At 44.2% G+C, this 25,326-nt stretch overlaps 4 protein-coding genes across 4 annotated transcripts; all 4 read left to right on the top strand.

The window, feature by feature from the left end:
* Window positions 1–7,768: 7,768 nt before the first annotated feature.
* On the top strand, window positions 7,769–8,761 carry E1B28_006532 (uncharacterized protein; the record flags this gene model as incomplete). The annotated part of the gene is made up of 4 exons (XM_043151214.1): window positions 7,769–7,945; window positions 7,996–8,180; window positions 8,237–8,667; window positions 8,718–8,761. The coding sequence occupies 4 exons, from the start codon at window positions 7,769–7,771 to the stop codon at window positions 8,759–8,761; spliced, it is 837 nt and encodes a 278-aa protein (XP_043012307.1).
* A 338-nt stretch (window positions 8,762–9,099) lies between these two features.
* E1B28_006531 (uncharacterized protein) lies at window positions 9,100–10,136 on the top strand (the record flags this gene model as incomplete). The annotated part of the gene is made up of 5 exons (XM_043151213.1): window positions 9,100–9,102; window positions 9,156–9,308; window positions 9,364–9,548; window positions 9,598–10,048; window positions 10,101–10,136. The coding sequence occupies 5 exons, from the start codon at window positions 9,100–9,102 to the stop codon at window positions 10,134–10,136; spliced, it is 828 nt and encodes a 275-aa protein (XP_043012306.1).
* A 321-nt stretch (window positions 10,137–10,457) lies between these two features.
* E1B28_006530 (uncharacterized protein) lies at window positions 10,458–11,728 on the top strand (the record flags this gene model as incomplete). Its single annotated transcript, XM_043151212.1, has 4 exons — window positions 10,458–10,700; window positions 10,769–10,947; window positions 11,002–11,506; window positions 11,573–11,728. The coding sequence occupies 4 exons, from the start codon at window positions 10,458–10,460 to the stop codon at window positions 11,726–11,728; spliced, it is 1,083 nt and encodes a 360-aa protein (XP_043012305.1).
* A 10,076-nt stretch (window positions 11,729–21,804) lies between these two features.
* E1B28_006529 (uncharacterized protein) lies at window positions 21,805–23,494 on the top strand. Its single transcript, XM_043151211.1, has 5 exons — window positions 21,805–21,932; window positions 21,995–22,127; window positions 22,185–22,598; window positions 22,650–23,233; window positions 23,290–23,494. Exons 2-5 carry the CDS (start codon window positions 21,998–22,000, stop codon window positions 23,347–23,349), a joined length of 1,188 nt encoding a protein of 395 aa, XP_043012304.1. The 5' UTR covers window positions 21,805–21,932; window positions 21,995–21,997; the 3' UTR covers window positions 23,350–23,494.
* Window positions 23,495–25,326: the final 1,832 nt, after the last annotated feature.

Below are 25,326 nucleotides of genomic sequence, written 5' to 3'. Positions count from 1 at the left end.
GCGTCAAGGTCGCTCATCTCTCGGGGGTAGCTGAATACCTTGACGAGCTGGATCGGGATTGGGATGATCTGCCCGTGTTGGCAGCCGATGGAAGGTCATTCAATGTATTGAGCAATGCACTTTTGCGTTCGTTGAATGCCATCCCTCATCAACGTTGAAGTGGGAATGGAATGGACTCGTTACTTGTTTGATTGCCGTCGGCATTCAAATCAATTCCCTAGTTATGCCTTCCTTGCCTTCCTCGTTATCTTGGCATCTTGTGGATAGAATCATAGATTATATTATGCGGCATGCTCCCCACCGACACTACGAGGGGTGAGCTCGCTTTAGGGTAGTACTAGTAGTTCCGGCGGTTCCCTTGTGGGACCATGCTGCGTAATCTATCTATCTATCTATCTACCATACGACCCTAGAACGAGCTCGCCCTGTTTGGAGGCGGTAAACTATAGGAGTACAGCGTCGTACTACTCTACACATTGTGAGGATTCGATCGGGCCGGAACGCGGAAGCCGATCAATCACTCGGAAACTCTGTGAAGAGCCTAAGGGCGAGGAAAATAGGGAATTTATAAGAGAGTTGATTGAACTGAGTGATCACTGCATACATGATAGCTTTATATACTGGATAACTAAGGAGTCTGTTGAAATAGTTAAGGAATCCATGGAGACTAAAAGGAGTATAATGAGATGATGTTAAGGAGTTCAGAAAGAGATTAGGGGAAAATAGGGGAGTGCCGAGGCTTGATGGAGTGCGGCCGTAGCCCGGTTCGTGACACTATCCCCCTTCAAGGCCGAGTGCCGATGCACGGAGGACTGATCCGTAATTGAGAACCGTGTAGGCGCGCGGAATTAATGATTTTCGAGTAGGAATCCGGCTCCCAGTGGTCCTAAAGTATGGGCGTTCGGTAAAGGCGTCCCGTTCACAATGAAATCTGCATAGTATAATCCGTCGACAAAGAAGACATCTGCGTGGTCTTCTACTAGATCCAATAATTCGTCAACACTCGTCTCCGGGGAAATTGGCCACAAGGGGTGTTTGTAGAGGTACGACGCTATGTATTTGAAGGTCCTTAAGGCGTTCTGCTTGATAATCTTTCTCCCTGTAGACCTCTCGAAAAAGTTCCCATCAATGTCGACATGGAAATATTCGAAATATGACATGAATCTAGCTGGGGTGAATGGTTCGATCGGTGGTGTTTTGCGTTCTACGTCCCCCCAGACGTATCGGGGGGGCATGTGTTCCGTAACGATTTCCCAAAGTCCGTCAACTTTCAATTCTTTTTCCATTCGTTCCCAATCAACGTTCTTTCCAAAATGCGTCAGTTCGTCAAGTGTCAACCTTGAATCCCGTTCCTCCACTATTAATTCAACCGTTTTTTCGCCGATTTTCGCAATACGAGGATGGGGAAGAGTTAGAAGCATTCGAAATTGTTTATGGGGCATGATGGGGTATGTGTTCACAGTAATGGATGGGATTTAAATCTTTACCATTCAGGGTCTAATTTCTCCGCTGGTTTCGAAATTCGACCCGATCGCGTGGTCGTTTGAGACGGGGGTATATAATTTTCTTTGAGATTGCTCTTTTCTGCTTTAGGAGACTTTGAACGAGGAGTATTCCCTTTTTTATTTGATGGCGGGTTCCTGCTTGGTGTTTCATCCTTTAGCGGTCGGTCGAAAAGCGTTTTGTCTGGTCTAGGCGCTTTTGTGTTCCTTCGATGAAATCTCTCGATAATTTCATTGGTTGTTGTCGGTAAATCGGAAAGGGGTATCCAAGAATCATCGCTTGGATCAGTGTTCTTGAAGTGGACCAGGTATTCGTAAGTTTTTCCGATTTTCCTTGCATCTTTAATACTCTCTATTCTCATTACATCGTCTTCGAGCTGCAACGGAATGGCGTCGGAGTGCGGGTGAAACTCCGTGGGGTCCCCATACGGTTCCAGCAGTGAGATGTGGAATACTGGATGGAGTCGGGATAAGTATGAAGGTAGGTCGAGTTCATAGGAGTCTGAGTCGTGAATACGGCGTTTTATTGGGTACGGACCAATTTTCTTGTGGTCCAATTTATCCGTTGGTCTGTTCGTTTTGATATTTCGGCGGGATAGCCAGACCAATTGACCTGGGAGTAGAGTCGGTGCAGGTAGGCGATGGGTATTATAATTCTTTGCTTGTACCTCCTGAGCATGCTTTAATTCAGCTCTCAATTCATCCTGAATAACTCGCAGTCTTTCCACCAAGTCATGGGCCGTCGGAACTGTTGATCTTTCAGTTAAAGTCGGTTCAAAGTTCGGGTTGTATCCTAAATTCGCGAAGAAGGGGGTTTGTTTTGTAGATGAATTCTCATGGTTGTTGAAAGAGAATTCCGCCAAGGGGAGATAGTCCACCCAATCATCTTGATGATAAGAACAGTAAGTCCGCAGATATCCTTCCAGCGTTTGGTTTGTACGCTCTGTTAGGCCATCCGTCTGCGGGTGATAGGCAGTTGAAGTCTTTATGTCCGTCTTCAACAACACCATTAATTGCTGCCAAAAATTTGAAATGAAAAGTTTGTCTCTATCAGAAACAATTGAGTCTGGAATGCCATGGAGTCGAAATATTCGATCTAAATAAAGCCAAGCTAGTTGACTTGCATTATTTGTTTCGTTGAATGGAATGAAATGTGCCGCTCTTGTCAAGCGATCACATATTACCCAGATTGAGTCATGACCCTGGGAAGGGGGTAATTTTGTGATGAAGTCCATCGATATATGTTGCCACGGACGTTCTGGAATGCTCAAAGGACGGAGGAGACCATAAGGTTTGTGATGTTCAGATTTGGAACGGGGGCATTCGTCGCACGCCTTGACATAGTTTCTAATATACGTGGACATGCCAGGCCATGAGTAGTCCCTTGCTACCAATTTTTCCGTACATCTTCTGCCAGGGTGTCCTCCTATTACGGAGTCATGGCGTTTTAATAGAATGGTGCGGCGTAATGTTGATGGTACGTATAATGCACCCTTGTGAAAAACTAGGTCATGGGTTGTGGTAAAATCCGAATTTCCTTTCGCTATTTCCTGCCTCCATTCACTGTCGTTCTTTGTGGCGTCAAGGAACTCGTTGAGGAGATCCGAAGTATCAACCGACAGTGTTGTTAAAGCTAACGCCGATATCTCCGCGTTCGCGGATATATCGTTACTTCCGTTTACGGATGTTATACGCCCGATGTTCCGATCCGTTAATAATTGCTGATGTTGGCTGGTGAGTCATTCATCTTCGCCTTGCAATGTAAAATCTGACCGTCTGGATGCAGCATCCGCTACATTTTCTTTACCAGGGGTCCAGTGCAGGGTAAAATCATATTCCGAAAGAAACATTGCCCATCTCGCTTGGCGTCTATTGAGTTGGCGCATTGTCATGAAATAGGTCAAATTTTTATGATCCGATATAACTGTGATTTGAAACGGTGATCCGATCAACCAGTGCCGATGTTCTCTGAATGCTTCTACGATAGCAAGTAGTTCTTTATCATGCACATCGTAGTTTATCTCAGCTGGAGAGAATTTTCGGGAATAGAATGAAACTGGGTGTAGATTTCCATTGTCATCTTTTTGCTGTATAACAGCAGAGAGCGCGAAATCGGAACCATCAGTGAATATGAAGATAGGTAGTGTTGGGTCGAAATGTTTCAAGACAGGGGCACCCGTGAACTGCTTCTTCAATTCTTCGAAGGACGTTACACAGGTGGGGTCAAAGATGAATTTCTGCGATTTCTTTGTGAGATTTGTTAATGGACAAACCAATCCTGAATACCCGGGAATGAAACGATGGTAGAAATTTGTAAATCCGAGAAAGGATTGGAGGTCCTTGAGTGTTGTCGGTACCGGCCACGCGATAATGGTCTCGAGTTTCTTTGGATTCATCTGTACACCTTCTGCACTGATGACATAACCTAGGTATTCAACCTGTTGCTTGTCCCATTCGCATTTCTTCGGATTTGCGCAAAGATTATTGGCTCGGAGTCTTTCCAACACCATCCGTACGTGTTCGTCATGTTCTTCTTGGGTTTTCGAATATATTAATATGTCATCCAGATAGACAACACAATTCAACCCCAGAATGTCACGAAGCACATTTTGGATGAATCCTTGCCATGCGGCGGGAGCATTCGTAAGACCGTAAGGGACAATTAAATGTTCAAAAAGCCCTAAGTGAGTACGAAATGCGGTCTTCCACTCATCTCCTTCCCGAATTCGTAAATGACTGTATGCACTTTTCAAGTCAATGACCGAAAAAACTTTGCAGCCCTGAACTGAGTCAATTAAATCATCGACAAGTGGCAGCGGGAATCGGTTTTTCTTTGTGATCCTGTTTAATCCACGAAAATTGACACAGAGGCGAATTTCACCCGTCTTTTTTCGTGTAAAAAGGACCGGGGCACCTGCTGAAGAAGTTGAACGTCGAATATGACCTCGCTTTAAGTTCGAATGAACATATTCAGCTACAGCCTCCTTTTCTTGAGGTGTCAACTTATACATTGGGCCAAAAGGTGGTGATTTTCCTTCTTCAAGGTCAATATCAATGTCCCACTCTCTGTGTTCTGGTAATTTCTCGAATTGTTCTGGATTGAAGACAGTGTCTGCAAAATCCATGTATTTCTGTGGAATATGGGGTCTATAATCATCGGGGGGCGGCTTAGGCGGAGGTTGAGTGTGGTCATTAGAAGTGGATGGATTAGTTGAAGTCCTGAATGAATTGACGTAGACCTTCGAGTCCATATCATAGAATTTCATGAGACAAATGGAATTTGGGTCATGGCGCGTGGTCTTCTGGAATTTTTTAAAGCTAATCACCTTGACATTCGGTTTCGGAGGTGTCAAGAAATTTGTAGCATCTGGGAATACAGCCCTATAATTGGTAGAAGATTTCGCACAAAGGAGATCGAGAAATGATCTTTGCGGTTGAGACGGCTTTTCTCTTTCGGTACGGTATGGTATAGGCGTCGTAGGCGAATAAGTCGGGTAAAACCAAGAAGGGGTAACGCCGGAGAGACCAAAGCCTGCAACGCGTGTTGGAGGGGCATGGAGTTTCGGAATAGGCAGAGGACCAGAGCCCTTTGCGTGTACCGTACAAGGATTTTTCAACTTACAACAATTCAAAGTCAATGTTGAGTCGGCCCAGTCAATCGCCGGGTTGTGGCGTTTAAGCCAGTCAAGTCCCAAAATAATGGGATAGTCTACGTCAACGACGGCAAAGGAAATTAACTCATCGTGAGTACCGATAGAAATTGGAATTACAACGTCCTGGGTGATCAGTCCAGAGGCGATTGGACGGTCGTCAACGGCCGTAATTGGTATAGGGACTTCTTTATTCCTTCTTGGAAGTGAATGCCGAATGGAAATTTTGTGAGAAATACAGGAGTCTGTTGCTCCGGAGTCGACAAGAGCATGGGTATGAATTATCTTCTTGTCATTGGTAATCAGTCGAACAGCAATAACAAAATGACGAGTACCAGCGTCAACGGCGTGAATGAAAGAGGGCGAAGTTTTGTAGTTGAGTACGAAAGAACCGTTAGTACGGCGGGTATAGGGAGCATCCGGCGTGGATGCATGTGAACGAGTCCCAACGTTCACCGAATGCTCGGGGACTGAAGGGCATTCGGTTACGCTTTTCCCGAGGGTTTGCTACCTCGGAAATGCGCTAACCTTTCCTTCCTGTTTTTCTTTGCTTGTTCTCCCATATTCGGACAATTGTCGATGTAGTGTTCTTTGCCGCCACAGTAGAGGCAAAGTTTGTTGTCCCGTCGATAATCCCTTTGTGCCTTGGTAAGACTAATCTTCATACCTTGTTTTCGCAGCTTCATATAGTCAACTTCCATCGCTTCACCGTTGGTTTCGACAGGTGCGGAGTTTGCTACAGTTTTCACCGAATCGCCATTTGATCCGACTGTAGATTTTCCGTTTCGGGAATTTGCGTTATAACCGTTTCCGTTGATCCGGTTTGATCCCGAAGAATTATTTAATTGTAGACCACGTTTTTCATGTTGTCGTTCGTGTTCGAGTTCCTCGTGAGCATCATCAATCTCAATACAGAGATCAATGAAACCCTTTAATTTCTTTGGCCTAGCATCTTTTCCCACTAAGGCCAAAGCTGTTTTTACATGATCTTTCAGGCCCTTTTTGAAATAGTGGATTCTAGTGGAATCGGAGAGATCACAATAGACCACCATTTCCACAAATTTCGATCCATAGGCAGCCACACTCTTAGTCTGTTTAAAGACCTCGATTTTCCTCAGCATGGTTGCCGGAAGATTAGGGTCTTCAAAATGTTTCTTGAAGGACTCGACAAAAGCCGGATAATTGTCAAACAATCCTGGCTCTTGGATTTCAATCATGCGAAGCCAGTCCCGGGCTTTTTTGTCAAGAAATAAAGCCCAGTAGTTTGTCATGTGGCGTGGCGTGGGGAGGGAATTTCCAGACAGCTGAATTGCACGGTCCATATCTTGAACAAACTGATTTACACGTTCCGGTTCTCCAGTGAATTTCGATATCTCCGGAATTTTTGCTACTTGAGTTTTCGGAATTGTCTGTGTCTGAAAATTGGTACACATCTGTTCATTAAAATTCTGAATAGTGGCAAATTGGGCGTTGATGACAGCCCGTTGCTGCATTTCCGTCTGCTGCATCTGTTCAATAGTTCCACCGAGGCCGGATACGGCATGATAGATGTTTGATAGATCCGACCACGTAACTGTTTGTTGAATCGGGTTATCGGCGGTAGGATGGAATGATGGGATGCTAAATGCCGGTTGAAACGGCAACTGGGAAGTACTAGAAAGATTCTGCTGATCCGTAGTCTGTTCCGGATTAGGAATGGACTCGGTGTTCCATTGCTCGGGAAGTTGGCCAGGGATAGACATTTTTTCCAAAAATGGTAAGGTTTTAGGAGTTCAATCAAACTGTGAGGATTCGATCGGGCCGGAACGCGGAAGCCGATCAATCACTCGGAAACTCTGTGAAGAGCCTAAGGGCGAGGAAAATAGGGAATTTATAAGAGAGTTGATTGAACTGAGTGATCACTGCATACATGATAGCTTTATATACTGGATAACTAAGGAGTCTGTTGAAATAGTTAAGGAATCCATGGAGACTAAAAGGAGTATAATGAGATGATGTTAAGGAGTTCAGAAAGAGATTAGGGGAAAATAGGGGAGTGCCGAGGCTTGATGGAGTGCGGCCGTAGCCCGGTTCGTGACACACATCAACGCGACATATATGATATAGCTGGTGTAGTACTGAAACCACCGAAGTAAATCCATACGGAGACGGTTGCCAGCACGCAACGCCAACGTAGAAAGGTGGCCGTGTAACGAGATATATTAAATATCTCAATGCCAGAATAAGTCGTCGTTGCTGAAATAGGAAAAATCGCCGTCCCTACGTAATGATCATACGTCGCTTCTGACCTTCGTGCGATAGAATACATCGATTGCATGCTAATTCACAGTCCCCTTTCCAACAAGCCTAGTCGTCTCGATACGTGGCGTGCCCTCGCTGATTCAAATAAACAAGGCAAAGTCAAAGCTATCGGGGTCTCGAATCAGGATGTGAATTAGACTTTTTGCGAAGCTTTCATCCATGGTTCACTAATGTAAAACACTTGGAAGAGATCCGAGAAGCCGGTTTGGGGCTGCCCAGCATCAATCAAATCGAGGTGAGCCATATCTATCTCGTTCTCTTCTTCGCTAATTGGTTTTGCAGCTTCACCCTCGCTGCCAACAGAACTCAATCATAATGGAATTGGGGGGCGCACCCCGTTCTCCCTCTCCCTCTGCACCGTCAATCCATTCCAAACTCAAGTTCGATTGTGACCTCGATGTAGACAAAGCCAGCTTAACTACACCGGAAACCCTTCCTGTCCATGATCGACATTCAACGTATTATATCGACGAACAGATGTCGATATTCCTTGTGAGCTCGTGGTGACGGTCTTTGATAAGTCTCTGCTCACATCACAACAGGTGGAGAACTGCCTGTTCAGAGTCCATCGTCATTTTCTCAGGAATGAATCAGTTGTTTTCGACAGTATGTTCAGTTGTCCTCCACCAGCCTACGGCGAAGAGGGTCAGTCGGATGAGAATCCTATCGTGCTGCCGAGTGTCACTAGAAACGAATTTGTGGCTCTGATGGATTATTTCTACAAAGGGTACAATGGCCTCGCCTTATTAAAATCTACATAGACCAGCCTGACCTAGATTGCAGGACATTCTTCAAAAGCCAACCAGGGCATTCGACCTCGCTTCAAGAATACATTGATCTACTCTCAATTTCCACCCGCTATGAATGCGCTGGGGCTCGTGACAAAGCTATCCGAGGAATCGACAAATTTCCCCCCAACCCGATAAGAAATCTTGTTCTGTCCGAGAAGTATAGTGTCCCACAGTGGTTCATGCCTGCTTACATTGAGCTGTGCAAACGAGAGAAACCTCTAAAGAAGGATGAGGCTATCTGTATTGGCCTTGAAAAGACATTATTGATCGCTGAAGCCCGGGAAAACCTTCGGAGTTCTGCTGAAAGTCGGCAGATGCTAGTGAGTTCCGGTCATTGGGATAAATGGCCACCGAGTATGTTCGATAATTCAAGGGTGGAGAGATATATCGGAGATGCTGCGAATTCAATCTGTGATATTCAAGGTGAGTTTCTTCAAATATGTGAACCGTCGTTGTCTGATTGTATTTTTCAGCTAGGAAAAAGGTTCCAAAGAAAGGCGGGAAAATATCGACTTAAATCTTGCTTAAATCACCACTGCGTCGTCAAACGTCGTAATCATGGCTCGACTATACATGAATCTGAACCTTTTCATCATACTTGCAGAAGTCGTCCTTGACAGGCATCATCTGGTATCGAAACTCTATTCTAATCAACTGTCATGCCTTCCGATACGTAACAAACCGCAGCGCAATTTTCGTTGTTCGATTATCGATGGCCCACCTTGACTTCTGCGCTGCGTACACCGCAGCGCTTCAATGGGCAGTTCTTTGTACCGAGAGTCTTCGATACATGCGAGGTGCTGCGGGCCCTCAGAAAATTCCCACTGAGCAGGTTATCTCGGGTATATAATCTTAATGGTATGAGCTTAGCATACAGACACTACTACACTGGAAACTGAAACTCGATGGAGGAACCACGGAACGACCAAAAGCCCTCTTCGCCGGCTTTAAGCGCCAAAAGCGACCTCGACGACTCGGAGCCTACAGTCGTTCAACTTGCTGCAACAGGAGTTCCAGTACGTGATCCTAAGTACTACATCGACGAACAGATGTCTATATTTCTGGTAAGCTTTTCCTTACTCCATTAGATATCCTTCTGCTCACCTTTCGGGCTGACAGGTGGACAATCATCTGTTCCGAGTTCATCGTCATTTTCTTCGACGTGAATCCCTGGTTTTTGATACCATGTTCAATTGCCCACCACCGGTTGAGGGACAGGAGGGACAAGCGGATGAAAGTCCTATTGCGCTGCCGGATGTTAGTCGAAACGAGTTTATCGCTCTCATGGATTATTTCTACCAAGGGTAAACCAATCTCACCTTGATACTACTACCTCCATTGATGATCTTGCAGGTCGTTCTTCTTGAGCCAGTCAGGTTCCACCATTCCTCTCCAGGAGCATATCGATCTGCTCTCCATTGCTTCCCGCTACGATTGCCCTGGGGCGCGCCTCAAAGCGATCCAGGGCATCGAATCTCAACCCCTTGACCCAATTCAAAAGCTTATCCTTTCCGAGAAGTACAACGTCCAGGAGTGGCTCATGCCGGCTTACATCGAAATTTGCAAACGAGATAAACCTCTAACGAAAGATGAGGCTGTTCAGATCGGTCTTGAAAAGGTGATGTTAATTGCTGAGGCCCGGGAAATCGCTCGAAGTTCCCCGGAAAGTCGAGATATGATATACAACCATTACTACAATCACGGCAACAATTCATGGCCAGGACCCATTTTTGAGCATTCGAGGTTGGAGAGAATCATCAATGAATCTCTCGCTACCAAACTTCCGTCCATAACTTCCACGTCGGTAGGTTAATTAACATTTCTTCGTGGCTGTTGTTGTTTAAATGTACTTCCAGCTTGGAGGGAAGAAGAAGAAGAAAGTGAGGGCGTAAAGCCATTACCACGTTATTAACGCGTGTCGTAGGGTCGGAAGCACGCATCAACATGTGTTCCACTGTCAATAAAACGCTGTTTTTATGTCCCTTGCATACTTCCCACCGTAGACGCCACCACTTCATCATCTTTGCGATATCAAATGATCGATCCGCAGCTGTTCTAAGAACGTAACCGCAGCTCTTTTTACCTTCGATAGATTCCGGAATTCAATTCTATCAACTCGTGCTCAAAATTTACGTTCAAATCTCACTAGCTCTTACTGTTATCAGAACTTACTTAAACCCTCCCGGCCTCAGCAGTTTCAAACCTTACCCCCCATGTCTCTCTCAACCAGCCCTCTGTCCGAAGACTGGGCAATGGCGCCCAAGACACCTCCAATGAACCCCCCAGACCTTCCACCTCTCACTCCACCTTCTCTTCTCCCGAGGTCCCCGTCCCCGGTCATTCGTTGCATTGATGAAGTCCCAATCGCCACTGGGAAGAGCCCAGCATCTGCCGTCAAAAAGCCTCCCATTCGCCACTCAAAGTATTATATTGACGAACAGATGGCTATCTTTCTTGTAAGTCCTGTCTGAGAGATGCCGATCTCCTTCTGTTCGCGGTTTAAATTACTTACGTTGGGCTTGAGGTCGATAACCACCTTTACAAAGTACACCGCCATTTTCTGCGCCAAGAATCGCATAAATTCGATGAGATGCTCGATCATTTACCGCCAGATCAGGGTGGCGAGACCGACGAGAATCCTATTGTCCTACCTGAGGTAACCCAAGGCGAGTTCGAGGCACTTTTGGAGTACTTCTATGCTGGGTGAGTGAGATTGGTATAATTTTCGAACGAAAATAAAACAATCTTGTTACTCAGGCTATACTTCAAAGCCGCGGAAAACAGACCCCGACCTCTACAAGAATACATCGATTTACTTTCAATCGCTACTCGCTACGACTGTACCGATGCGCGAATTAAAGCCATCGATGGTATCGAATCTCATCGACCTAACGCAGTCCAGAGGATCGTTCTCGCGGAGAAGTTCGACATTCCCAGTTGGCTAAAGCCTGCGTATATCGAACTTTGCGGAAGGGACAAGCCGTTGGAGCTGTCGGAAGGAGAACAGCTGGGCCTACAGAAGGTCATACTGATTGCTCGAGCTCGCGAGGAAATCGGCGCTGATGACCGCGTGTCTCGCTCAGTTAGCCCAACTGAGCCCTGCTATATTCCTGTTCCAGCGCCGCGTGTCCCACGAGCGCCTGTATTGGACCCTCGGGTCAGCCGGATTGTGAATGAGATCTTCTTTCCTTCCCCCCCAGTACCAGAATTAGCACAGTCGCCACCTTGGTATCCTCCGAAATTCAATAATAGGCCTGACAAGGTGATTATTCTCATGCTTTTGTTCCATCAGCTGTTGCGAAGCGTTAACTGACCAAGCAACGTACAGATGAGTTGGGGTGCGAAACCTTCGTTCCCCGATAACTTGGAGCCGGAGAAGGAAAAGGAGGAAAAGATGCCGGAGAAGGAAAAGAGTCGCTCGATTACGCCCCCACCGACGAAGAGCGGGACGCGAAAGATTAAAACGGGCAAGCTACCTTGGTGAGCGAAAGATGAACAGGATTGAACAGTGACCTCTAAAACATGTGCGACGTTGAATTTTCTGAAAGCAGAGATCACTGTAGATGGCATTTAGCGTTGACAGGTATTTCAATTGTTATTGAACTGTATTCATGTAAGATCATTTGATATGTAAGAACAAGTTTTGAGAATACGACATAGATAATATTGGAGTTACGCAAGGAGGCCTGAAGCTGAAGCGCTGACGAGCTAAGGACCTTCATGGACCCACAGGGTGTGCGAACACGTTACATAATCATAGTATTGAGGGCACGCTCCAAGTTTCATTCTATCCATGCAGCCGAGTCACTCCTTGGGAGTACACTCTATCAGAAGATTCAGAACACCGGTGTCAGGATCAACGCACGACGCTGCATAGGGAACTTGCACTCCTTTAAAACGGTTTCAACGACCAACTTATAAGACGGCCACTGGCAGCGCCGACATCCGACCCTCGTGTTTTCGGATTCATATTTAGCTTCAACTTCCATCAGAGAAAACCTACTTTACTAATTAGTACTAATTAGTAATAATTAGTAATAATCTGTACTAATCCAAAACTAATTTCTATTAATTCGTACTAATCACTAATTGACACTAATTGGCACTAATTGGCACTAATTGGGCAAAAAGTTATATGAGTTTTTCCATAAGTAATCACCCAGAAAATCATACTTTATATATTAGTAGCAATTAGTAATAATTAGTAATAATCTGTACTAATCCAAAACTAATTTCTATTAATTGATACTAATCACTAATTGACACTAATTGGCACTAATTGGGCAAAAAGTTATATGAGTTTTTCCATAAGTAATCATCCAAAATGGTAGAGAAAACCACACTTTATATACTAATCACTAATTGGGGCAATTGGGGCAAAAGGTTTGCATAGGTTATTACACAGAATTGCAGGGGTAAATTAGATTTATATTAGAAGACAGTGTAGTAAGAGTTTCTATCACTGAAGAAATTTACAAAGAAAGCAGAACACTGGTCTAAAACAGTACTTGAAGTCCATTCTGATGGTACTACTAGGCCAAACTATTATTTTTCGCTTTTTTAGCATTTTTTTGCCTAGGGGGGTCAGCTGTCACTTCTAAGGTCCAAAAATTGGTAGGCAGGCTGTTACATATATCCAGAACATTCCCCCAAATTCCCTGTGATTCAATATTTGATTTGCCTTCTTTATTGAATATCTATTATTTCCAATATTTGGGCATAAAATATTTTCATTTATATTGTCACAGGGAAACATCCTATCATCAATCTGATTGTGGATTTGGATTCTGCACCCAAAAACACATACTACCACCCATCTCACCCATTTCTATCACCTACCTTACTCAGACAGTGCTGGATTGATCAGAAATTGAATCACACCAGAGTATCAATTCTGGGAGGGGTGGGAGAGCTTAGCTAACCTCATAGTCAAATTCAGAGGGTCAGGAAACCCTAGAAACCAGCCCAGGATTACACAAAATGGATCAGTTTTCATTGGAATAAATGGATATTATTTCCGATATTTTGGAATAAATTTTATTTATTTATAGTGCAGTAGGGAGACATCCTATCATCAAGCTGATTGGAAATTCGAGTTCAGCACCCAAAAATACATAGTTCTACCCACCTCCAATATTTTTATCATCAACCATGGTTATACAGTGCTGAAATGGTTAAAATTCTGGCCAAACAATGATATCAATTCAGGGAGTGGTGGGAAAAAATAACTAAGGCCAGAATCAGATTCAGAGGGTCAAAGAACCCTAGAAAACATCCCAGATGAACATGGATTGAATCAGTTCTCATTAAAATACATAATATACACTGTTTTGCAACACAGTACAAGCACTATCTCTTCAAGGAGTGATGGGAACAATTAGATAAGCTCAAAATCGAATTCAGGGGGTAGAAAAACCCCCAAAACCACCCCAGAATCATCTAAATTGACCAGGAACTGATGAAATACAAGTTACCGCTTATATGGGGTACCCGCCGGTGTAACACAATCATAACTGCTAGCACCAGGTTCAATCCCGGTCTAAGGAAAATTATAAGTATAAGCACAGTTACTACTATAACCTTATTGTAACTCTTTAATAGGATATATATAAGTATATCTATTATATTTGTATGCATAGTAGACTTAGAAAAAATTTCGGACTTGAAAAATTTCGGACAAGTGTACTAATAAATGTAAGTAAGTAAGTAAAATTAGTTAGGTTCTACTTCAAAATATCATAGTATAGTATACTAATAAAACAGTACACTATGTAGTATATAGTATAGTAATAAAATAGTACACTATACAGAAGTATGTACAATTTATTTACCTACTAATGCCTACTAATTAGTATGAATTAGTATGAATTCATACTAATTAGTACGAATTAATTTGATAACCTAGCGAATTCATACTAATTAGTACTAATTCATACTAATTGAATTAGTGCCAATTAGTATCGATTATTATTAATTAGTACTAATTCATACTAATTAATAAATCTGGATTTTCCAGATGTCACCATCGACCTCCAACCAAAAGGCTCACCAAATATCCTTGCCAGGTCTCCTTTCTGCTTTGAGATTTCCCAGCTGCTGGCGCTTATGTTTCAATCCTAGAACTCCGGAGGATGAACTCTAGTCCCTCACACCAACATCATTATAGACCAATATCCGAGTGTTCTGATCGAATTGTTTCCCCCCATTGTTGAAATGATACTCACCTTCAATAACAGGTAGATGGCTCACAGTTGTCTTACGCCGTGAATCAGTAGTTTTTGACAGTTCGATCTCCTGGACCTTCATGAACGCACAGGTTGTGCGAACGCGTTAGTAATTTCTTTCTCTCTTTCAGCGCTAGTTAACTGCCATCCATCTATAGCCAGCTAATCGGTGCTGACGTTTCAATCCTAGATCTTTCCAGAGGACGGCCGGCAGTCCCTCGTACCCAATATTATTATACCGACATCACAAAAAATCGCGAATTGTGATATACTGTTACACAGTTTGTCACCACGTGTCAGGACGTTGAAACCAGATACTCCAATATCATCCATTATCTTTTGCCGGGCAGATTACCAAGTCAATATATTTTTCCATCATCTATCCGGTATGAATATTTTAAGTTGTCAAACCCTGAATGATCTCCAAAAGGAAATAATGTGGAGTTCATTCACTCCCGAATTTCTGACTTCGTCATCATAGCGTACAACTCCCCAATAATTTTTTTGTTTGCTTATCTCATAATGACTATAGCTTGCCTGATGTAGTTGTGACAGGGAGTCCTTCATGCCACAAAATTTAATGGGGTATCATTTAATGTAGGGCTTCTACATTAGGACAAGGGGGTGCCTTTGTTGGCCTTGTTAGATGTATCAGCAGTGACCATCTTAGAACTGTATAATATTCAGGATCATCACCTGTAGAGCAGGTAGAGTAGTAGATGAGTGCATATTACATGTCCTAAACTCAGATTTTGAATGTGGGGATGAACCTGTACGTCGTAGGTATGGCCGGCGCGCGCGCGTAACGCAATCAAAATCGCTAGCACCAGGCCTAAATTTGACCTTCAACAAAATAGTACTTGTAAGTACGAACTAACTTACTCGGTACTGCATGCATGTGACTGTTAACTTCTAAAAACCATAAAATATACTAAACCAAAATATAATAATTATAATATGTTACTCTATATATAGCTTGCAGTCACGTAGGGCTGGGTGTTGAACTATTTTTTGCTCGTAATGTAATGTATCGAACTTTGGGGTCCCTCGTATTGATTGTTTTGATTGTTTTAAACGAGTTTTAAACGTTTAAGCGCCCGCTGTAAGTGGCAAAGTATTTTGGGGTCCAGTGCGACAATTAGCTCTAGATCGATGTATTTATTATAACCCTAAGTCTGCCCTGTAATTATCCTCTCTCCAACCACTTTTTGGCTCCATTGCTTGACCAACATGACTGGCGTGAGGCAGTACTAGTGCCATGCCTTCGCCGGTAACGACCGAGCAATTTAATATTTTGTAGCCTCCGCCGCACCGGTCCGAGTCAAGTCTGATCTTTCCGCCAGTGCAAATAGTTATCTCCGACAATGAGCCCTTGCCATCAGAGTTGAGAGGGTCAGAAGTTGAATCGACATTGTAAGGATCCGGGCAGTTGAACAAGGCATCCTTGTTGCTGGGAATAGGATTCAAGAGGTTGTTGAAGTACATGCTTCGTATGTATCTTCTTTCTTACTATTCCTTCTTACTAGTCCTACATTTTATGCCTCCTTTATCTCCTTTATCTCCTTTATCTCCTTTTATGCCTCCTTTACTCCCTTTTATCTCCTATTTCTATTAGCATATAAATCTGTAGTTATCGAGACCGCTCCCTCAGTTGTCGTCTTCTTTACACAACTGAGGTAAGTCTCATATATTTACTTTCATACTCTTACTATAAAATTACTCACTACTCGTAGTTTATTTCAACAGGTATTCAATATAGTTGTCGTCTTCTTTACACAACTGAGTTTATTTCAACAGATTATGAGACCTGAGCTCACCTAATCAAACCCGAAAAACACTCAATTTCAATTGAAGAACGAATACTCAGCGACTACTATGTCATCTTCCATCACTCCATCAGTTCCGTTATTCCCCGAAGAGAAACGCTTAGTCGGCCGAAAGAATTGGCAAGGATTCAGGCGGGAGGTTATCCTCCAGGTCGGGGCCAAAGGACTTGATGGCTATCTTGATGGTTCTATCATAAAACCTACACTTAATCCCTCAGCACAACCTCCTTCTGTCATTATCACCAGTCCAACTGGTGAATCTCCTCAACCATCCTCAACCACTACACCAGTTGTAGCTCCTGTAGTTGCCCAATCGATTAAAGCGTTAATAGCAGCCGCAGTCGCTGAAGCTACATCTAAGCAACCTCGACAATCGAAGATTTGTAGCAACTGCAACAAGAAGGGACACTTAGTTGCTGACTGTTGGGCTAAAGGAGGAGGAAAGGAAGGTAAAAACCCTGCAGGGTGGAAATTTGCTAAAGGAATGGAACCCCGGGAAGAATTTACGAAATCGAATGCAGTCAAATCTGAACAGAACACCGCCAATATTAATTCCGTCACTACTCCAGCAGATACGTATGTTCTCAACACTTCGACAAACAGTACGTTATCTACGAATCCAATCATTATCCCTCCTCTTGACATATATGATCCCAGCTCCGACTTCGTGCATCCTTCCGTTCTAGAAGAGAAGCTGATGGCTGAGTGGGATAAAGAGGAGAGAGAAAACAAATCTATAATCATTGTCCAAAAATCGATTTGTTGTCTATGTCAAACCGAAATTAACGCGGTTCCTAATTCTTCACGATCGAAGTCGTACCTTGATTCCGGAGCATCTGATCATTGCTGGAAGGATAGAAATCTATTTGAGACGTACCAACATATAGATGGGAAGGGTCAGACGGCTCAGTCTGGACCACATGGACAATTCCCAATACTGGGAGTTGGAGAAATCCCTATCTGGACAATAATGGAACGAAGAAAATTGTCCTGAAAAATGTACGACATACGCCTACCTTTGATAATAACCTGGTCTCTATGCCGAGTCTTGATCTGGAAGGATATCATGGTACTTGGGGAAATGGGAAGATCTCAGTGTGCATGCCGGGAACTGACGACGTTACAATGACAGCCAACTTGCAAGGAAGGATGTACGAAATTCTACCCGAAACTTCGGTCCAATATTCGAGGTCATTGGATCATCCGACAGATATAATGACATGGCACCGGCGATGGGTACATAATGGAGCAAAACGAATATTGAGGATGGCATCAAGGAATCTCGTGGATGGACTGAAGATCACGTCGAAAGAGATTGTTGGAATGTGTGAAGATTGTTTATTCGGAAAGGCTACAAGACGGCCGTTCGATGAAAAGGTGACGCATGAAACAGAAGTTTTGGAACGAGTGCATATGGATTTATGGGGACCATCACGAACCCAGAGTATCGGAAGGAAATCGTGGCTACTTTTGTGCACAGATGGGCGATCATCTTATCAGATTCCATACTTCCTGCCGAATAAAGAAGCAAATACCACACTCGAAGCCTTCAAAGCGTACGTGACAATGGCAGAAAGACAAACGGGAAAGACGCTCAAAACCATTCGAATAGATGGTGGTGGAGAACTGGATAATGGAGTAATGGAGAAATTTTGCGCAGACAAAGGTATCTTGATTGAAAGGATTGTACCTTACTCGTCGTCAGCGAATGGAGTAGCAGAACGAGGGAACCGAACGGTTATCGAGGGAGTACGGACAATAATAATCGATGCCGGATTCCCTCCTTCCTTGTGGGCAGAGGTCATGGCAACATGGTGTTATGTTGATAACTTCATGCCATCTGATCGTTTCCCCGACGATGTCCCAGCTCAACTATGGACCAACAAACGTCAAGATGTATCACATTTACGGCCAATTGGATGTGATGCATGGGCGAAGATTCCGACTCGACACAACGATGGAAAATTGGGAATTCAAGCAGTTAAAGGTAAATTGCTGGGATATATGGATAGGAGGGGATATAAACTGTGGATTGCGAATACGGGGAAGGTGATGGAATTGCGGGATGTACGATTTGAGGAAGGTATTGCACATCGGACTTTACCGCTAACGCCGGATCAAAGCAATGTTGATGATTCGGAGGTCGACATCCACATTGGGCCAGCGGCCGAGAAAAATCCGGTAAATCCAAGCGACGAAAATGTTGTCGATCAACAACCCGAACCGCCAATATTGCCAATAGTAGCACCACTAGAACCCCTTGCACCGCTAGAACCCCTTACAACGGAAGAACCAAGACGATCAGGTCGAGTCAAGCAACCTTCAAGAGCACAGAAGGATTCCGAAGAAAGTCGAGAGATAGAGGAGCGTGCCAAAGACGAGGGACTCGATTGGGCAACGAATTCTACAAAACCACATGATAGGACACATGCCAGTATCATCCATAGTCCATGGGCGTTCGCAGCAAAGGATAGTGTTCATTGGGTCCCAAGGAATTACAACGAAGCGAAGGATAACTTAAAGGAGTGGGGTCCTCCTATGAAGGAGGAATTTGATATGCTGAACGATAAGGGATGCTGGGAACTAGTACCTCTACCTAAAGGTGCAAAGATTATGGGAGGTAGGTGGGTATATGCGACGAAATGGAATTCCATGGGCGAAGTAGTGCGGAAGAAAGCGCGTTGGGTTGCACAAGGATTCACACAGATTTTTGGTGTGGATTACGACAAGACGTATGGAGCGGTCGTATGTATGGAATCGGTCCGAATGACAATCGCTGTCATAGTCAACCTCGGGTTGAACACGTTTCAACTGGACTTCAAAGGAGCGTATTTGAACAGCCCCATTGAACATGACGTCTATATGGTCCAACCGCATGGATTCGAAGCTCCAGGAAAAGAAAACTGGGTTTGCAAGTTAAAGAAGACGTTATACGGTACGAAACAGGGCGCGTATAACTGGTACAAAACGCTGTCCGGTACATATGACGAACTAGGATATTATCAATCAAGGGCAGATGAATGTGTTCGGACTCGCTTCAAAAACAACGAATACACGATAACCAGCACATACACCGACGACGTCTTCGGAGGTTCCACGTCGAGAGATGGCAAACTCCGGGCGAAGAAGGAATTAGGGAACAAGTGGGAAATAAGCGATGTGGAGAGTGGCGTTTTACTAGGGGTGACTATCATTCAACTGAGTGATGGGGGAATAGAGTTGTCGCAGAAGGCATACTTTGAAAGAATGCTTCGACATTTCAGTCTCTGGGAACATCGCCCGAGAGCGACTCCCTTACCACCAGGTATTTCACTTGAAGAAGCCGAAAATCCGCTGTCCCGCGACGACCGAATCTTTATGTCGAATAAACCTTACCGAGAACTCTTAGGATCACTACAGTGGGGGCAAATTTGCACTCACCCCGACCTATCATTCGCTGTTAATCTCCTTGCTCGCTTTCAAAATAACCCCGGACCGATACATTGGAAGACATTGATTCACGTTGCAGAATATATACGGGGAACTTTGGAATACAAGATCAAATATAAACCCGGCCATGGACTGAAACCATCGGCGTTCGTGGATGCTGATTGGGGAGGTTGCAAGATCACTCGCTGTTCGACATCGGGTCATATTTTCTTCATGGCCGGAGGACCTGTCGCATGGGGATCAAAAAGGCAAGCGTCAGTCGCTCTTTCGACGGTCGAAGCAGAGTACATTGCACTAGCAAGGGCCAGCCAGCAAGCTGTTTGGATGATTTCGTGGTTAAAAGAAGTGGGCCTACCGGTTGACGGACCTGTCGTATTGAAAAGTGATAACGAGGGATCACAAAGTTTGACCGAAAACTCGAAGCTACATGGATTGGTAAAACATATCGATATGCGGCATCATCATATTCGGGAAAAGGTGGCAAGGAGACTGATTGAAATCAAGGATATCCCGACTGGAGAAAACATCGCTGACATCTTTACGAAGGCACTACCGGGAACTATCCACCGAAGATTTGTCGAAAGAATCTTGGACGTCACGAAGCAGGGGGGGTGTTGAAGTACATGCTTCGTATGTATCTTCTTTCTTACTATTCCTTCTTACTAGTCCTACATTTTATGCCTCCTTTATCTCCTTTATCTCCTTTATCTCCTTTTATGCCTCCTTTACTCCCTTTTATCTCCTATTTCTATTAGCATATAAATCTGTAGTTATCGAGACCGCTCCCTCAGTTGTCGTCTTCTTTACACAACTGAGGTAAGTCTCATATATTTACTTTCATACTCTTACTATAAAATTACTCACTACTCGTAGTTTATTTCAACAGGTATTCAATATAGTTGTCGTCTTCTTTACACAACTGAGTTTATTTCAACAGAGGTCAGATAGTGTGGGATTGGGAGGAATGTGATTGGCTTGCCTCTGAATAATTACCTAATCATTTCGTAATTCAAAACGGTTCAATACCGGAAATTTTGGACAAAGTTGGTATTGAACGTTTTAAACACGGTATGTATTTGTATGTATCAAACCAATCAATACGAAACCCAGCACTACAGTCACGTCAATTGGTATCAGAAACAGAAATTAAGAAATCCTTGATATAGCAACATCAAGTGCACCATATATGAAATAATTACGCCGAAATGAGCATTACAGATTTTTTTTTGCCCCGGTGTAGGGCAAACATGATAATGTCATATCATGTCATATCTACATTATATTTGATGGTAGGTCGTCAGATAAGTGATAACAGCAGATGAGGAGCCATCGTAATTAGCGTTTACCCCCGTGGTTTTAATCCGGTATAATCCAAAATAAGGTATCCCATCATCTGGCAGGGAAATGATACTGATTCTGGGATAAGATATCACAGGCACGTCATGATAATCCATTATCCCAATCCCCGGATTTTTGTGATATCTATCTACCAAGGTTTGGTTGAAAGATTGTTTTCCCCTCATTGTTGAAATGATACTCACCAGCTCTAATTTCAGGTAGAAGGCTACCTGTTCACAATCCATCGACATGACCTGCGCCGCGAATCAGTAGTTTTTGACGGTGTGTTCGATCTCCCGGACCCTGAAGCAGACACATCTTCATGTACAAAATCATTCCCCCGAGCCAGATCCACCGAAGTGACCAAACTCTGCAGCCAACGATCCAAATCTCCAGGATTACATTGTTCTACTGTCCATTGTAAAACGTTTTGAGTGTCCCGATGTTCGCCAGCACGCCATTAATGGGATCGAGGCTCTCCGTGATCCCTCGAATTTTCTCATAAAATAGTGCTGGCCGACAGGTTCGACATTCAGCCATGGTTGTTACCTGCTTATACCGAGGTGTGTAAAAGGAACGAACCGAATTGGCGCAGGAGTAGTAAGTACTGTCAAAAGCAAATTAAAAGACCTGCGAAAGCTCGAGAAGTGTTTTCTGGCCTGGCAGCCCAGTCCCGATTGCGCAATTGAGTGGTCGGAGAAATGTAATCTAGCCGAGGTATCTTTATGTAACGTCAGTTTTTATCTGCACTCTTTCCTTTGAGCTCTCACTTCTACGAATCTAATGTGCCGCATAACTCGCTTTGCACAGGGACTGTACTTTCGATTCTCTGTCTCATATCGGTCAGCTGCCATGTGAAACTCGGGATTCCGTACTGCCGTTGTTATTACCACAAACAAGCTCGCCCAATTTACGTGTCTCATTATTTACCAGACAATGAACATCATCATCGTAGAACAAACTCACAATGTACATCTCTCATATACCGACAGCGGTCCTCCGAAGATAGACCATTCTACACCATACACAACGATCTTCGCAGTTCATGGTTGGATGTTCAATGGAGGTGCGTCGTTTTGAATTGACGGAGAAATAGAGACCAAATTCTACGCATGTCTTTTAGCGGTCTTCAAAAAGCTTCTCCCACTTTGTAGTCGAGAAAACATTCGTTTCGTTTCAATCAACCGTCGTGGTTACCCTGGATCTACCGATTCCACCGACAAGGAATTAGGAGTGTTCGAACCCTCTACCGGCGCAGAAACGGAATCCGAGAAACAGAAACAGAGGGCAGACTATTTGAAAGCTCGAGGAAAGGAACTACTCACGTTTGTGGACACGTTCATCCAGAAATATGATTTACCACCCATATCCGAAGTTGAGGGCGAGATGGGAACGAAGAAGAAATGCGGTGGTATTGCTATCTTGGGATGGTCGCTCGGACATTCCGTGACGTTTGCAACTCTTGCCAACCTGGAAGATGCACCGAAGGAAATACAGACTAGGCTGGCAGCTTATTTGAGGGCTCATATACTGCTCGGTATACTTTTCTGCGTTTCCTCCCAATCAAGTCGTTTCTCATTGTTCACAGAACCAGCAATAACTACGATCGGGAAAAAACCGATCCCTGGAACTTGGGTTGCTACTCGAGACTCTCCCAGCATCACCCCAGCTTCCGCAATTGGCCTCTTCATGATGCTCGTCTCCGCTTATTACGCGCATGGTCCAGGAGTCGTTACTCTTGACCCAAAACTTCAAACTCGGGATCCAACTTTGATGGAACATGTTGCGCCTGCAATGCCCTCTAGAGACAGCTCAAATGTTCCAAGCGTCTATAATATGACCTCAGAAGAAGTCGAAGAGATCATTTCCCTCCCCCCACGACCGGTCCCGAGAGCCGACGCTATGCTATCCAGAATGGCAATGCTCTGGTTAGATATTCTCCAGGTGAACTATGCAAAGGCTTGTTATAGTGAGACCGTTAGGAAAAGTTTACTTCCCGAGATGAAAGTGGTTGAAATTCTTGGGGATAAAACATCGGCGATTGTTACCAGCGCTTTTTGGCAGATATGGGATGACAACGAGAACGAGAAAGAGAAGGTTAGAAAGATCACCGGGTCGAAGGACGTGAAGGACTTTGTGGAATTTAAATTGATGAAAGGTGCCAATCATTTCGTGAGTTTTTTCTCTTATAGATCCTTGTTCTTTCTGTTGTAACTGATGAGTTTCAGATGCACTGGGATTATCCGCAAGAAACTATGGACCTCCTTGTGGAAATTTTGAACGAATGACCGAACACATTTGTTGAAGTACAAGACAGTCTCAATTCTAAATACAGTATTCGAGTTGCCAAGGATTTGTACGAGTTGGACCTTTAGGTATAAGCAACATGGAAACCCAACGGAAGTAACTAGGTATAACGAGCCGTTTCTATTACGTCTGAGGTTAACGTTCATTCTGAGTTCGTTTGCATTTTACTCTAAACGATCGCATTGATTGCGACTCGACCCTTCACTCCCATGACAGCCACCTCGATCTATCATTTATTCACAGAGTTCGTTCCAAATGGCCCTGCAACGGATATGGTTCCGGAGAAACGCTCCGAATAAATGGAGAGGATGTCTTGCGACAGCGAATACCGCATGAAAATGGCTAGTCTCAGATACCACGAGGTTGAAGTCCTTCAGTTCGTGCTTTTATGTTTGCGTATTATGCACCACAATTCACGACAACGCACAGAACTTATTTTGAATTCAAGTACATCATTCCAGTGACCGAAATTTTCAGGCGCTACGTCTTTTGTCAGTAGTAACCATGGTGGAACACTTCATCTCTTTGTCATTGAAGCCGTCCAATCTGGGCTCAAGAAGTTCTCCCAAGTAGTCTTTGGTCGCTTAAAGTGGACATCTGCGGATGGAAAGGAGAGTTCGGAAACCAGGAATGTGGTACACCACCAAAACCGGCCCATGTCGTACAGATATGTGCTACTTTATATATATCCCATAAACTCAATATATCGTGAACATATGTTGACCATGCCGTAACCATGCTGTAACACAATCCAGCAAAGGGAATTCTGGCGTCCCTTGTTCCTCCCGTGATGGAAATGGGTCCAAATGAGATATTTTACCTACCAAAGGTCAATGTATGCAAGAGTAGGGCAGGAGGACCACTAGAAACATTTGTGCTAAGTAATTAGGGCATTGTCATTATGTGACTCTACATATCGTGAACATATCTGGAGACAGATGGATAGATAGATAGATAGATAGATTACGCAGCATGGTCCCACAAGGGAACCGCCGGAACTACTAGTACTACCCTAAAGCGAGCTCACCCCTCTCAGGAGGCGGTAGACTGTAGGGCGACCAGCAGCCACTTATTACAGTACATCGAAATTTAGAAGGACAAGTAGACTAGTGTAGTATAGCAGTAATACTTTCATCGTTGCCAAATTCTTCATCACCGAAATCTGATCCGGATGCGCTGACGCCGTCGCTGTTCAGATCTTCCTCCGCACTATCATCCCCACCGTCAACGGGGTCGTCGTCAAAGCACCGAAAGCCTTCTAGCACCTTTCGCTGCCACAAAACCATCGCTTGGTGAACAAATCTCGCAGTTGCAACCACCAAGTCCCATGAATAAATGCAATTCTTCAAGACTTGGAAAGCCTCGTTATCTTGTACCGGTACGTTGTCGCGTTGGCGTGAAGGCAAAGATGCCATAAACTGTTCACGTATCGCTAATAATTCGAGGTCTGCAGGGCAGGCCAACATAACATGCTCAGGAGTTTCGTAGTGAGCATCACAAGCGCAACAACAATATGAACTCCAATCATCGGATGGCTTTGGCGTACGCGCCGGAGACGCCTTAAAGATGCACGGTACGCAGGCACCCAACAACAGTCGCGTGAGAGAGATGCGATGTTTATAGTTAGGAATTCTCGTCAAGTAATGGCGAAGATAGAGGATGTGGAAAGTAGGCACGTCTTCGACCTTTTTCGGATCCACAGGTTCCAGGCGGTTCCGAATGAGGGACAGTCGAGAGAAAGTGTCAACATCCTGCTGTAAGCTTTTACAGATGTTCGAGCTCAATGTTTTGATTAGTTGTTTGATGACCCCCTCGGTCAAATCATCTATGGAAGGCAACCGAAGAGGTGGACCCGCGGGGCCCGGCAATCTGGAGAGGACAAAGTCAAGATCAGACATCCATGAAGTATTCCCTTTCATACGAAGACGATCGCTAGAACGTAACGCCAACGTAGTCAT

The sequence above is a fragment of the Marasmius oreades genome, chromosome 3 (genome assembly GCF_018924745.1).
Source record: "Marasmius oreades isolate 03SP1 chromosome 3, whole genome shotgun sequence".
Taxonomy (NCBI): Eukaryota; Fungi; Basidiomycota; class Agaricomycetes; order Agaricales; family Marasmiaceae; genus Marasmius; species Marasmius oreades.
This window is presented reverse-complemented; position numbering and strand designations above follow the sequence as displayed.